The sequence below is a fragment of the Tinamus guttatus genome, unplaced genomic scaffold (genome assembly GCF_059628265.1).
Source record: "Tinamus guttatus ecotype Peru unplaced genomic scaffold, ASM5962826v1 Tinamus_guttatus_pri_ptg000076l, whole genome shotgun sequence".
Classification (NCBI taxonomy): domain Eukaryota; kingdom Metazoa; phylum Chordata; class Aves; order Tinamiformes; family Tinamidae; genus Tinamus; species Tinamus guttatus.
Genome location: NW_028288610.1, coordinates 491325 through 506610, shown reverse-complemented (window position 1 = coordinate 506610; position 15286 = coordinate 491325). Strand labels below are relative to the sequence as shown.

At 38.0% G+C, this 15286-nt stretch overlaps 1 protein-coding gene across 3 annotated transcripts in view; it reads left to right on the top strand.

Moving 5' to 3' along the window:
- SPIN1 (spindlin 1) overlaps positions 1–4783 on the top strand; it is a 45284-nt gene extending 40501 nt beyond the window's left edge. For all 3 annotated transcript variants that reach the window (XM_088519936.1, XM_088519935.1, XM_010227955.2), the window contains 2 exons: positions 742–975; positions 3996–4783. In XM_088519936.1, coding sequence (XP_088376062.1) covers positions 742–975; positions 3996–4195 — 434 coding nt within the window. In that variant the 3' untranslated portion in view covers positions 4196–4783. The remainder of the gene's footprint in view (positions 1–741; positions 976–3995) is intronic.
- The last annotated feature ends 10503 nt before the right edge of the window (positions 4784–15286 follow it).

Here is a 15286-nt window from a genome sequence, read left to right as displayed (position 1 = left end):
TGATTTCTCAAAGATTTGATGATATCAGAGCATGCTGTTTTTTTTATATAAATGCAGTGCAGTACGTTCTGTGGTCATAGTCTTTTTTAAGTCTTATCCTGAAAAAGCTTTTATAAGGTCAATATTAAGTTTCTATTAAAATTGAAACTCTGAACAAGCTGAGAAATGTTTTGAGTGTATGTTGTCTTTTCTTTGTATTTAAGAGTGATACCACATTTTTCTCATGTGTTTTCCCCAGTTATTAATGTATGTGCCCAAAAAAAGGCATTTTCTAAGTGAAACAGCTTAATTGATTATAAACTTGATTTGGCACTTTTCATAATTATGAAGGAATGTTTAACTGCATTTTTTTCAAACAATAAAGATCAAAGGCTCAAGGTATCTTTATTAATAAATTTGAAGAGCTGCTTTGTGATGGCCTGTCCTCCGCTCCTCCCCCACAGGTGCAAGCATGTATTCAAAATGCAAACCCTTTTTATTGTTGTAGTCTTCATTGGTCTCCATTCAGTTCCTTGTGTTGTGATGGTTTGGCTAATCTGGAGGGTAGATTAGAAGTGGTAGCATACTAAAATAATTCTTAATTTCTGCAGTTCTTTAACATTCAAATCTCTTGAATAGACATTGTTTTGTGTGTGAAATGGCTTAGAGTTGTCAGATCTATTCCTGAATGTGGATAAATACTATTTTTGTCAAGACATGTCTGTATTTGAGTGACTTATGTATGAATTGCTCTCATTTCAGCTTCATCTCGAATTAGTGATGCCCACCTGGCAGACACAATGATAGGCAAAGCTGTGGAACACATGTTTGAGACAGAGGATGGCTCAAAAGATGAATGGAGGGGGATGGTCTTGGCTCGCGCTCCTATTATGAACACATGGTTTTATATTACCTATGAGAAAGATCCTGTCCTATACATGTACCAACTCTTAGATGATTATAAAGAAGGTGACCTTCGCATTATGCCTGATTCCAGTAAGTAGACCAGTTAATTTTTTTTTTTTTTTTTTTTGGCCTGTGGAAAGGGGCATGTTTGGCTTATGGTTATTTTTAGAAAGGAGAGTTGACAAAATGTAAAAGGTGGTAACAAACAAGATTCTTAAATACCACAATCAAAAAAAGATACAGCTCAACCAGAAATGCACCTGTTTTAATCAGTACTTTAAATATAGAAAAACTGTTTTCTGTATTTTTTCCTAATTCTGATAAAGATATGGGAAGATAAAGATCTCTCACTGTAGGAGAGATTACTCTGAATTTTCTTCTACAGTCATTGACAAGCTAGAAGCCTTCCACTCTTGTTTTCTTACAGAATTATCCTACCTTGAGATGACTCTGGATTTGTACTTCTGAAGCAGTTCTCGTAAGAACAATATTTTGGGACCAGCTAATATAGTCAGATTAATTTTGAGTAGCTTCTTGGAGGGAAGAAACACTAATCTTTTGAAAAATCATTTTCTCTTGCACATTTAAAGGCATTGGTAGGAAAAATGTTAGGTTAGGAGGGATTTCTCTTCTCCTTCTCAGCCTCTGCCCCCTCCCACCCAAATTGAAATTTATTTGAGTCTTTCCTGATAATACAGAAGGATTTTTCACAGACCTTGGATAGCCAGTATGAAAAAAGAGCATACTGCCAAATACTGCAAAGCATGTTGTACTCTTCTTTCTCCCCTGTAACCAAAAGGTATGACTCCGATAGAGTCAATTTTGGCTTTGGAGTAAATTGTTAGTTAGATAAACATGTTTTCTGGTTACACAGTACACTGCATAAATACTAGTTAGAGTTCATTCATGGAGTTCCTGAGACTGTCTTCTGTTGGCTCTAGCACTGATGATAAATAGCCTGATGGCTGTGCAAATAGGTGAAGTTATTTGCGTAACCTCTGTAGTAGTCTTAGGTTTTTAGATTTTTTTTTTTCCTGGTGACAAAAGGCAGCATAGCTGTGACTTGAAAAGAATGAGCTGCAAAATGCCTGCAGAAGAAAATGTGACCTTTCTGAAAAATAAATAATGAGGCTCTCTGTTTTTTAGATTTGGAAGTGCCAAATATCTTATTTAACTAAAATATTAAAAAGAAGTCAGGAGGTATTTTAAAGTTCTTTGGTAGACTGCATTGTAGAAAATTGAAGTCAGCTTTCTAAGGTGTAAGAAAAAGCTAAGGGAAAAAAAGGCCTACATGTTTTCCGTATTTAAGAATTAATTGGTTTTAGTGCTTATCCTGAGTTTATCCACTCTGTTACCAAGATACTTTGAAGTATGCATTATTAGCATTATCTTCTTAAGTCAAAGATTGTATGTTAGAGGTAGCAGTTTTCCAATAGGATTTGGATCCTATTGGGAGTATGTCTATGAACTTCACAGAACTGACCGCAATATTCTGGCCGGAACTTTCAGAGGAGTTGTTACCCTGTACTTCTCATGTTGTATTTGCCTATGTGAAGAGCCTGAAATGTATACGGTAACTTTTAATGAGGGAGGAAAATGTTATGCTGGGCCCAAATATTGAAACTTTGTCAACCCTTCAGAGTTGCTTAAAAATTGAAATGCAAGAGTTAAACTTGCATCTTTACTGAGGAATGTGCCTTAAAAATTTTGTATTAAGAGGATACTCGCTGTGTATGGCAGTGCATGCATAGAAGAAATAAAACAAACTTAGACAAACACCCTAAGTTTGGTGAAGATATTTGGCAGCCTCAGTTCTTTCACAGTTGTATAGAGCACAAGGAGCAATCAGGATCTCTGTTTATCCAAGAGCTACAGCATAAGCATTTGCGTGGGGCAGAACTGTAAGTCTGGACTTCCAGTTTTCAGTTGTGTTGACTAGCAAGTAGTTCAGGGGCAGGGAATCACTGAAAAAGGAAGGTGTTTTTATCTCACTCTTTTCTGTCAGAGATGCTCTTGAATAATGAGACCTCATTTGCAAAAAAAAAAAAAAAAAAAAAAGTCTAAAAAAACAATTTCCACTTTGGTCATCATTAAGACTTGCAAATTGTCATGCTATTTCCTTTCTAAGGATGAACTAATGAAATAATTTATAGCTGTAAAATATCAAGACAATCTCTTTGCACCACAGATTTTTTTCCTTGATTTTGGAGGTTTAATGTATGAATTGAATGTATGAATTGAATTTACTTAATGTATGAATTGAAAATAGCTGTGCCTGTAAGATTCTTGTTGCAGAACAAGGATGTCAATTTAAAGGCTTGTCTTTGGTTTTCAGAATAAAAGGCACACGGGTCTGGCCATTACTAAGAATGTTCCTCTCTGGTTTAGCTCTCCATATTGCTAGTGAGGGTGTAGTTAGCTGTGGTTAGATGTGGTTAGTTTCCAGTTCTCCCGGTGCAGTGCTGTGCCCTTTATCCCATTTGTTCTGTCATTGGCTTGTAACTAAACCTCTGAGGGCGGGCAGATTGTTATAAAGCTACATCTCTTTGTATGTTGACTTGCCATAGATTTGTTCTAAAATCTGGGGATACTTCCAAGGGGGGTTTGACTAGATGAGCAAAGAATATAGTCAAAGACTTGATCAGACTCCACACACATTCCAGTGCGGAGTCAACAGAAACCCTTTAGCAGCAATACTGGTTATAGAATTTATACCTATTGCCATTTTAGAAGATGTAGCTTTGCTTCAGTGGCTTGGCTGCATAGAGGTTTTCCATGGCCGCTTTTCTGTTGCGGACTTAGGTCCAATTGTCCACATTTTTTTTTTCTGTAACTTGTGTTAACCTTTTTGTTAAAAGAATACGTATCAAAACAACTGGAATGTAACTTTTAATAAAGCTAAAAGCAGTGTTTTCCCTCACCTTCCCCCCAAAAATCTATGGCTGTACTTCCTAGAAGCTTGGCCATAGCTAGGTGTTTGAATAGCACAACTTATATTATGAGTGTTCAGCAGTTAAGAGTTGATGTTATAAATCTTAAAGTTTGGCAGTGGTTTTCTATATTGAAAAGTTCTTAAATACCTACCAAAGCACACCATTTTTGTGTTGCAGATGATTCGCCTCCTGCAGAACGAGAACCAGGTGAAGTTGTGGACAGCCTCGTAGGCAAACAAGTGGAATATGCCAAAGAAGATGGCTCAAAAAGGACTGGCATGGTCATTCATCAAGTTGAAGCCAAACCATCTGTCTATTTCATCAAGTTTGATGATGATTTCCATATTTATGTCTACGATTTGGTGAAGACATCCTAGACATCATCGTGAACTTTTGCCAAATCTGTGGAACTATTAAATGTAAAATTTGTAGACACAAAGACTTGACTGCTTTCCAGTTTAATGAAAGCTTAAATGTCCCTGCGAGCCCACAATCTCTGCCAGCAAAACTGTTTTGTTTTGAATAATACAGACAAATTTATGTGAACGTGACACATTTTGTGTAAGAACTCCTTTTCTTGAAGGAAGTCAATATATTTGGGCGGGAGGGAGTTAGAAGCAAAGAACAGCTGCAAATTCAAGCTGTGTAAAGTTGATCTAGTATTGTAATCATTAATTTTTTCATAGATTAAGTTTTTCTTCAACCTTGCACTCACTTGTTCAACTGCCACATGCAAGTGTAGTTTGATATTTTTGATATGCCTTCTTTTGTAACATTAAATTTAATTTCTTGGCTACTGGCAGTCCTTGTTTTCAGGGTTGGATCAGAGGTGACTTTCCTGAAAGGTTTAAATGGTTTTTGCAGCATTGAGTGCCTAACCCGAGTAACATCAGTCTACTGTGTTTCTACACTTCATTTCAAATTCAACTTTTTAAGAACTTGCAGTACATGGAAATACTTGTGCATTTTTAGTAGTCACAGGGCAGTAGGATATCAAATGTTTGACTTAGCACCTTTCAGTGAAAAGGCTTTAAACTACAAAAAATATATTTAATCTGTATAACCGTTTAACTAGAAAATGCAGGTTAATGACCCATATTTACAAGTCGTAGGAACCAGTAATACACACGCAACAAGGCTGCCTTTGATCCTAAGTGTTGCATTTCTTTGTTTTGTTATACATACTTCTCAGCAAAACCTAAGTGCTTGGTGCCACAAAGTTTAACAGTATCCATGCTGCTGCAGAAGACTTTGGACTACTCATTGGCCATCAGTAGTCTCTCTCTTGATATCAAAACTAGCACCCTGAATGCTTGTGTGGATTTAAAAGCCCAACAGCTTAATCTTACACGTGGTAAACACAATCCATGAGAGAGGAGGGGAAAGTCCTTTTACATTGAAGACTTTAGGGAAGGAGAAGCATTTATTGCCTTCTGCTCAGTCAGCTACATTTCTTCGTTGTTCTCTGTGTGTGTGTGTTTTTTTTTGTTTGTTTGTTTTTTTGTTATTGTTGCTTGTTTCTAAAGCATTTTGGTTCAAGAAGGCATCTTCCCAACATGTTCATTTTTCTGGCTTTTCCACACAAAGGCGTATCTGGACAAATCTACAGCTTAAACATGTTGTTGCCTTTTGTGGTGTGCATTGTACTTGCTTTGAGGTATGCTGTTACTGTGAATTTCATTCTGCGAACACTAGAGTTGTGCATGCCAGTGCTGTTCTATCTCATGGAAGCTATGGGCAGTCTCAGTGGTTCAGTCATCTGCAGTAGATTGTGGATGGAAATAGCATCCCACAAGAGCAGAGTCCTTTCACAGATTTTATCTTGCGAGATAGCTGTAAATCAAGATTAGTTTGGGGATTTCCTTTTTTTTTCTTTTTTTTTTCTCTTCTTGTGTGGCAGCTGTTTAAAAGCATCAGAATTGCAACAATGATCAGCACAGCAACAAAATTGTCATGTTTCGTTAAGGCAGAGGTCTGCAGGTTTCAAAGTACTGCGTTTCTGTGAAGCAGTACTATGTGACGACAGCGCTGTTGAAGGGAGAACGGAGCACAGAGTTACCAACTGTGTGCCGCAGTGGAAGGGATAGCCGGAAAGGTGCTGTTAATCAGAGAGACGAGGTCCGGATAACCTCAACTGTGGGTGTTCTTGATATTGAAGACTCAGTGGTTTAAGCCCCTTTCTGTTGTTTTTTTTGCCTGATTTCATATTTTTAGCCTTAAGGCTTGTGCCTCATTATGCTGTTGAATGGTAATAAACACTCATCATATAAATACAATACCTTAATTCTTTGTCCATTGCTACTGTATTGCATTATGTCCAGTATTTCATCATGGGCAACCAAAGGCAGGCTATTGTCTTTCAGTGAATAGCTTCTCAATGCAGTCCTTAAGCACTAAGTACCTGAGTCCTAAATGTTCCTTGTGTTTTGAACAAAGTGAGCAGATTTGCAACACAGTGTTTTCATCCTGCAGATCTGTTATGTGTTTTCTATTGACTCTTAAGAGTCCTGCATGTAAATCTCAAAGCTGAGCCTGGCTCCATGAGCCCAAGTTGGTATTTGTGGCACAAGAATGAGTGAGTGTATTGATTATACACAAGGTATATGAATAACCTAAATACGGTGAACTTTGGGCTATACATCTAAGAAATACAAGGTTTGTTTTGAAGTACCTGAGGTTTAGGTCTACTGAAACATTTTTAGCATTAGGCTTGCATTTGTGGGTTTTCTGCAAGCCCGTTTAATACACCACATATTCTGCCAATTAGAGTATACTCTGTAAACTGTAAATTTTATGGTTGTTCTTAGGTGTCCCTGTTGTCCGTTGCGTGGGTTTTTCTTTTCATCCTTTTTCTCTCTCCTTAAAACTTTTTCTTTGATAGCTTAAACCACCTTCTTGAGGCTTGAGACTAATTCCACTCCCTGCCCATCTGCTTTGGGCTTTGTTTTAGGCTCATGTTTCAGATCTGCATGCAGTGCTTGCGTTACCCTGGTAACTAAATGTTGGTTCCTTGTTCTAGGGGTTCAACATTACTTTCCAAAATTATCATAGGGCTTGTGATGGCACAAGCCATGGATCTTTGTATAAAAGTTATTGGCCTTTCTCATTTACCTGCTGTAGTATTGTTGTATATTGTGTGTGTGCGTGTGTGTGATGTCAGGCTGCCATGTAAAACTTTTAAAAAGGAAAAAAAAACTTAAATGCAGACCATCCTTTTTTGCATGCTTAGAGGATTAGAACGTTCAATGTAACAAACTGAAGTTGCATGTTAAAATGTTTAGGTTTTGGTTTTGTTCTGTTTTTATTTTGTGTTTTTTTTTTTTGTGAATTTGCTTATTGTGCTGTTTTAATGGTTGTTAGTAGGATTAAATGCACCAGTGAGGCAAGCATAGTGCCAACGGAAGGTAATTTTCCAGTTGTATGTGTCATACAGCATTTGAAGGGACCATGTATTCTGTTTAAGAATAAATAAAATCACAATCAATTAGTAAAACACTACATTTTTCTTCTTTCTTTTGAGTGCCAAACCCTAAAATAAGTTGGAATAGACTATATGAAGACTGATATACTTTGGGGAAAACCCTCTTTTTTGCAACATGTAGAAGCCCTTTTTAAATGTATTATTTAAAAGTGGAGGCTTTTATCTTTTTGTAGATAGAATTGATTACAGTCACTTCAGGGAAATGGAATTATGGTTAAAAGCAGTTTCTGGTTCCTTGAAAATGCTGTGCTTTTTGTATTTTACATCATTAGTGCAATTTGGATGGTTCTTGGTATGTGTATAGTTCAAAGGTCTTCGTGTTCATATTTTAAAATTAGATAATGACTTCATCTTTAGAGCTTGGTTTCATTATTTTTATTTTATTTTGAACAATGTAGACAGTTCCCTGTTCTCTGCATTTAGAAGTATAAACACTTTAAATCTGTTACTTAATTCTGTAAGTAATTTTTATAATTATGATGTAACTCTATCCTTAAAACATTTAAAATAAACCCTTTATGTGCAACTTACGACTGTAAACTTTGTTCTCATGAGCAAAATGTAGTGATGTGATTTTTTGATTGTGGAGAAGCAGTTTCTTCAGTTTTCTAATTAAAGAAGGATTTATTATTTTAATGCTGAGCCGTGTTATGCTGGTATAATACTTTTCCTATGAAATAAGTTTGCTTGCTAAACGAGGTCTTTATTCTGTTTTGCCAAATAAGTATGAATGTTGATAAGAGGGAATTTGACTGAGGCAGAGCATAATGCTTAAACTGCAGAAACTCCCCTTTAGGGTTACCGCGCAAGTCTGAAGGAGGCTCCCTTTCCAGAGCACACCACAGATCACACTGTTAGCAGGAGCTCAGTAGTGAGGAACACTAGAAGCATTTACCAGTGTTTAGGTGATGCGTTTGTCTGCTTTGACGTACTGTGTTTAATTAAATTGTGCTATTATTTTGCTAACTAAGTGGAGTTGTGACAGATTAGAGGTGATGAGCAGTGATAATGGCATAATGCTGCATATTTTCTGAAGATAGTTAATTGTTCACACTAAGGCATGAAGACTTGATTCTTTTATGCTGTGCTAGGGTAAATTACCGAGCCTGACTTGGAATACTGGAATGAAGAGACTTCCCTTATTTTTCCATCTCCCATGGTTTTAAAGGGGGGAGATGGGCTCCCATATGGATACTCCCCCAAAATACCTTTTTTGGCACCAAATTCAGCAACTCTGCCAGAACTATACTGAAGATGGTGCAGGGTATTAGCTGTGCAGTTGGGATCAATATCCAGGGCTCTAATTCCCTTAGTTCAGCCTGATGTTTACTGTAGTCTGTTGCCTAAAAAACTGGTCATGTTGAAGTCTGATATTCTGCACATGATCTCATTAAGGAGAGCCTATGACTTTGCTTAACAAAAGCACCACATTTCAAAAGCAGATGCTGATCTGCATGAGCAGGCTATACTCAACTACGGCTAAAACAGAGATACTGAAGTTTTACGACTGTAATGCCTGGTTTGATTTTGTTACATCTGGTAAACCAGACTCTGTCCTGCAACATCTTTTAACCCTTCACAGGGGAAGGAGCTTTCTAAAACCCAAAAAGATGCTTTTGTTGGAATGGGTTTACAAGCACCTCTGCAATCTGTCCATTGAAGCTGGTAACATCTCTCCCCAGGGAGATGGGAAGAGGGGACCTTGCTGGCACAACAGCTTTAATCTGTAAAACTGTACTTTCACATCTGTCAGAATCCTCATATGCCTATAAACAGTCTAAACTTGCAAAAAGAAATAACTTGTTCCTTTCTTTGTGCAGCGAAGCATCTATTTTAAATTAATGACTTCTAATTTGTAAATTAAGCAACCAAGTGCTGATGCCAGGAAAGGATGAGCTTTTGTAAAGGGCCTATGGAGGACTTCAAACCCTTTGGGGTACTAAAGTAGTACTTAGAGAAGTACTAAAAGGAGAAGTAAGAACTGTGAGGAAATCACAGGTATGTTCTGTCCTCTTGAGCTGGGTAATAACTGATTTGAGCTTTATATGCATAGATATTTTTTGTTTTTCTGATTCTAGCTTTCTTTTTCCAGCAGTAAAGTTCCTGCCTTTCTCTCTTAGCATGTATCATTTGACATGGTTTTTTTTCCCTTGCCAATGCCAAAAGTCATTTTTAGGATTGGCAGACTGAGAAGAGTTATCAAGCTTCTAAGCACTGTTTTCAGGCTCTGTTATTCCCATTTTACTAGTTTGGCTACTCTGAATTAATTTTTCTTCCAAATTTCAAGTATGGAAGCACTTTATGCCCTCAATGCATTTTCTATGGTTTACATAGTTTCAGTTGCACAAAACTTGTGCAAATGGCTCTTGTGGTCTGATGGTTTGAACACTTTTTTATTTCGGCACATTTTTTAAAATCAGTTTCTAAATTTACTTGCATTCAATTCAATTCCACTCTTACTTCAACAGATACTTTTAAAAAAAAAAAAAAAATCTTCTCCATACTTTCTGGTGCAGCATCATTACTAAAGTTTCTGAAGTTTCTATACAAGACTGACGTGTTTGAAGCTGACTCTGGCAATGAATATAGACCACTGTATCTATGCTTGCCTTGGTCTGAGCAACCCTTTTTTTTCTGAAGCATGTTCCACCTAAATTCAGGTAAGCAATTAAAAGTCTACTTTACTCTTAAAGGCACACTTGGGTTAATGCCATCCTAGGTAAATAATTAGTGTTTCAGGAGAGAGGACAGTTTTATTTCTAGGAGGAGCAATAATAGTGTATGTGGAAAAGTAAGATACTTACGTGTTTTACGCTAAAAACAGAATTGGTACTGCAGATTTTTAATGCTGAGTTACTAACGAGCTACATGTGGTATATACTCACTTTTGACCTGGACTGTGGGATGACTTAAGTTATCTTCACTCTGATCTACCACTGGAGTCATATGTGCTGGGAAGACTGTTTAAGTTTTCCATTAAAATTCAATTACTTTTTTTTTTTTTTTTTTTTTACAACGCTCATTACTGACTCTTAGCTATTTTTAACTTAAAAGCAGATGTCTAACTGAAATGCTCATGAATTTAATGAATTAGAGAACAAAGTAACCCTTAAGCTCAAAAAAGCACTAATAGCAGAAGCAGTATAGAATATGTATAATGATTCAGAAAAAAGTCTATGATATTTAAAGATCATGTACAAATACGTAAGGACAAAGAAGTTGTGCAAGTAACTTTTTTGCTTCTGATACATTGTTGCACACTGCAATGGGAGAGTATGAAGCTGTATCTCATGGGGAATCCCCGTAATCTTAAGTCTTGTAAAACAATTCTTAGCTTTTTGCCTTCAAAAACAAGAATTTGTCTAACTAAAAACTCTTTATTAGTGAGGCTTTGTGAATTGTATGTAAAGAAACTGGAATTAAAGAAGAAAGAATTTTTAAGAACAGTGCAACTTCTCATATTTAAGCATCTCAAATGGGAAAATGGCCAAATTAACCTGCTCCAGACATGCTCCAATTCAGAGTTCTTACAATTCAACAAATAAGGTTGTCTTACACTGTTCACTTAAGGCTTATCTGAAAGAAAGAAAAAGGAGATTGGAATTGCCTGATAGATAATATAGTGTGCAGAAGGAAAAATGACGTGAGGAGTGCTAAAAATACCACTGGAGAAAATCTTGCTTGTGATCATTTCCCACAGAAATATCATTCACTTCCCACTCCATGTTGAGATCACAAAATCATAGAATTGTTAAGCTTGGAAGGGATCTTTGGAGGTCATCTAGTCCAACCCCCTGCTCCAGCAGGGACATCTAGAGCATGTGGCACAGGGTGGCATCCAGGCAGGAATATCTTAGATGGAGACTCTATAACCTCTCTTGGAAACCTGTTCCAGTGCTCTGTCAACCTCACTGTTAAGAAATATTTCCTTAAGTTCCAGAGAAACTTCTGGTGTTTCAGTTTGTGGCTTTTGTCTTGTCCTATCAGCGGCTACCACTGAAAAAAGGCCAGCACCATGCTCCTCACTGCCTCCCTTGAGGTCCTTGTATACGCTGATCAGGTCTCCTCTCAGCCTTCTGTTCTGAACAGGCCCAGCTCCCTCAGCCTCTCCTCATAGGGCAGATGTTCCAGGCCCCTGATCATCCTTGTAGCCCTGCACTGGACTCTCTCCAGCAGCTCCACATCCCTCTTGTACTGTGGAGCCCAGAACTGGACACAATACTCCAGATGTGGCCTCACCAGGGCTAAGTAGAGGGGCAGGATCACCTCCCTCGACCTGCTGGAGACGCTCTTCTTAATGCAGCCCAGGATCCCATTGGCCTTCTTGGCCACGAGGGCACACTGCTGCCTCATGGTCAACTTGTCGTCCACCATGACACCCAGGTCCCTCTCTACAGAGCTGCTCTCCACAAGGTCGGTCCCCAGCCTGTACTGGTGTCTGGGGCTATTCCTCCCCAGGTGCAGGACCTTGCAGTTGTGCAGTTGTCCAGTCTGTCCAGGTCCCTCTGGATGGCAGCACAACCCTTCGGGCTATCAGCTACTCCTTCCAGTTTGGTATCATAATGTTCTGTGATGTTCCGTTATGCAGTAAAAGCTTATTTACATTCAAGATAGAATCTCAATTGCAAACACAAGTGCTGTTGATGACTTTTTCTCCACTTATATCAATAAAAAGAGAAATTCTATGTTGCTCTGCTGAAGAGAGAAAACTGCCAACTCCACCTTTCAAGTAAATTTCTGCTTTTCCACTGTCCATTATATGCTTAGTAAACTTAGAAATAAAGCAATTTCATGATTTTTTTTTCCTTTTTTTTGCAGGAGAGGGGAGCAGGGTTGGTTTTTTGAACTGGGATTAGCTACTTGCATGGCTGCTTGGCACGATGAGCAGAAATAGTTGCTGTAGGAAAGGGTGCAGGGGAGTAGTAGGGTGACTTGGCCCCCTGTCTCAAGTATGGATCTCCTCCCATGGAGGAGCTGTCCAAGTGGTTGGCATGGATAACAGGCTCCAGCAAGGGAGAGTGGCAACTGAATGGACTGGGTTTGTCTGCTCTGAGAGGCAAATGCTCACTCCTTCGCAATAATCGTTAAATACTTAAACCAAATTGGGGTTGTTCCGGTCCCACAGGGTAGCTCACTCTTTGCAAGGTGATATAGAGTGGGTAAGGAAGGTGCAGTCTCAGTCTGCAGTGACACTGAGGGATTCTTGCCCCATTCTGAGTGTCAGTTACTTGTTTTCAAGCTAGTCCAAGTCCACCTTGGAGGAAGAATCTGTGCCATAGACAGTCTGAGAAGTATGTTGTGATAAGCCCTTGCTGCTAGTATTAAAGATTCATGATCTGAGGCTTCCATCTATACAGACAACAGATCTACCCATATATCCAGAAGGGCGCTCTAAGCCCTCTGATCTTTGCAGAGGTCCATTTTTCTGCTGTGTCCCCATTCCGGCCCTCTCATCCTGTGGCTTGACCCCAGAACCATTCCTAGAGCAACCTGTTTTAGAGTTCACACAGTTTTCTCAAGTGTATTGTGACTGCTTGAAAATGATTTGGGGTAAGACAGTAAAAGAGGTCCTGTTGCATACAGCTATAGACCTATGTGCTTTAGGGTCCTCAACCCATGAACCGCATCTCACCTTTTGCAGTATTCTGGAATAGGAAGAAGATAAGGATACCAAAATTCAAATATTTCCTCTTTAAAACTGTTACAGTCCTGGAACAAGCTTTGGGATGGGGTTGCCCTTTCTTCTGGAGGCAAGAATAAAATAGCATAAGAATTTATTCAATAATCTTTTCCATGATACCCAAACTTTTTGAAACTGCTACTAGCAGCTGTGACATAGCTGCGTTGGCGGGCTACTTTTTTGCAGGACTGTATCCTAGCTGTCGGTCCTGTAATATTTTTGTGGCTTGCCGCTTTTCCTGGACCTGGACCTTAATTCAGTAATGATGAAAATCATATAAGGGAAAAAGGAAATGGGCACATTTGTGAAGCAAGGCTTAGTATTCAAAGCATGTTCTGGGCTTGCAATGGTCATTCACAGTATATATCTGTAACTAAAATGATAATGTAATGAAACAAAAGGTTTCTCTCATTAAATCAAGAAACTTTTTTGATAGCATTTGGTGCATAATGGCATTACTTAAGGCTTTCTTAGTAGTGTTTATAAACAGGGACTTAAAAGCATATTTTTTATTCTTTAAGAGTAGAGTTTCAGCTCAGTTGAAACAATTCTTTGGTTATGGCTATGAACAGCTTTGTAAGCATTGCTTGCAAGCTGTTATCTATAAGCATTGGTAGTATGTGGATGTGTTAAGCCCAGTTTTAGAGAATAGATAGCATTAAGTTTGATCTTTATTATAAATTGTATATGGTTTGCAAAGATCTTCCTGTGCTGTACTTACATTTGAGGATATTACCCAATATAAATAAACCACTAGTTTTTATAGACGCAGTGCTTTGTGACATGCAGCATACTGATTCTCTCAGTATGTTTGTTACTGAGTTGTTTTACTAGCTGACAGTGAGCATGTTCCATGTTTCCAGAATTCATTCATCAACCAGATTTTAATTCTCAATAGAACATTTACCTGAACCTGTACAGCTCTCTATGTAATATTTCTCCAACTCATAAATAAAAAGACTTCATCTAGCGTGAAATCTATCTCTTTGAAAGGATTATGCTGAATAATTGAGAAAAGTCTTGAGAGGTGGGTACATATGTGCATGCCCTTGTGTGCTCTATTACTATAGAGCCAACCAGGAGAGATAGAGTTCTTTTTTTGAAGAGGAATTTTGTGAGGAAATCCAAATTCCTAATACACAGGGATCATAATCTGCAAGCACACTGAATTAAAAAATAATGTGTTTAAAATAACCTTTTTTTTTTCCGTATTTGAAAATCTAGTTAGGCAAAGACACTTGTATAAACTATAATAGAAATGTATCCTTAAATGACACATTCCTCAGAAGGCTGAAAATATCACAGTGATCTGTTAAACATTTTAGTAGTATATATAAATAAGCTTTAGGTCTGTGTTTTGGAAATAGTCTGAGCTCACCTTATCATGAATAGGCTGAGAATGTTATAAAATAGATAGGGCTGAACTAATATGTAAATTATCTGCTCTGACAGACAACAGTTGCTGTATTCTCCTATTAGTGTTTAAGAGGAGAATATGGAAATGGAAGAGCTGTGGTGTGAGAAGACCTGTCTGTTTTAAAAATAGAGGTATTAGGCTGGCATTCAGGCCAGGACATACAGATTTCTCATTTAGTTCTGTCAATGTTTTTATTCAGCCTAAGTTTTCAATAAATATGGAAAATGCATAATATACAATTTTTACTGTCAAATGTTTGGGGATTATTTTACAATACACAAATTAAGTCTTTTGTCTGAGGAATAGCTTTGATTTAGAAACCTAGCAAGGAGGTTCATTTTAAGCTTGAGTTTTAAGAAAGACTTTAAGAAACGCATTTGTTATGTACTATGAATGATCCTCTGGAATATTTGGATTAACTAAATTATTCAAAGTAAGTCAACCTAGATGAAATAGAGGCTGCCACCAAGAATTCCAGAATAACGCGCTCATTGAACTTTCCATGAGTGAAGTCTGTGCCTGCTATTGGAGTCTTACTGAAAGAGGGTGTGTTGATGCAGAGAGCCCATCTACCTTCTGTGTGTTTATGAAGTTACTTAGCAAAGCAACTGGAACTAGCACCCGCACTCTGGAATCTCTCCTGCCAGAGTCCTGGGCGCAAAGAGGGTTAGACATTGGTTCTTGGCAACTGCAAAGGACTAAACTGTATTACACAGGAAGTTTCACCCAGCCTTAGCGTTTCTAATAAAGTATAGAAACCCTGGATCTAATGTTAGCTGCTTTTGATCCTGAGAGAGAGGGAGCTAGTCTGATGTCTCATCACGAAGACATGTCTACTTAATTGTACCAGACTGCCAAAAGACTTTTAAGAGGAAAGTGTGTCTGAACTC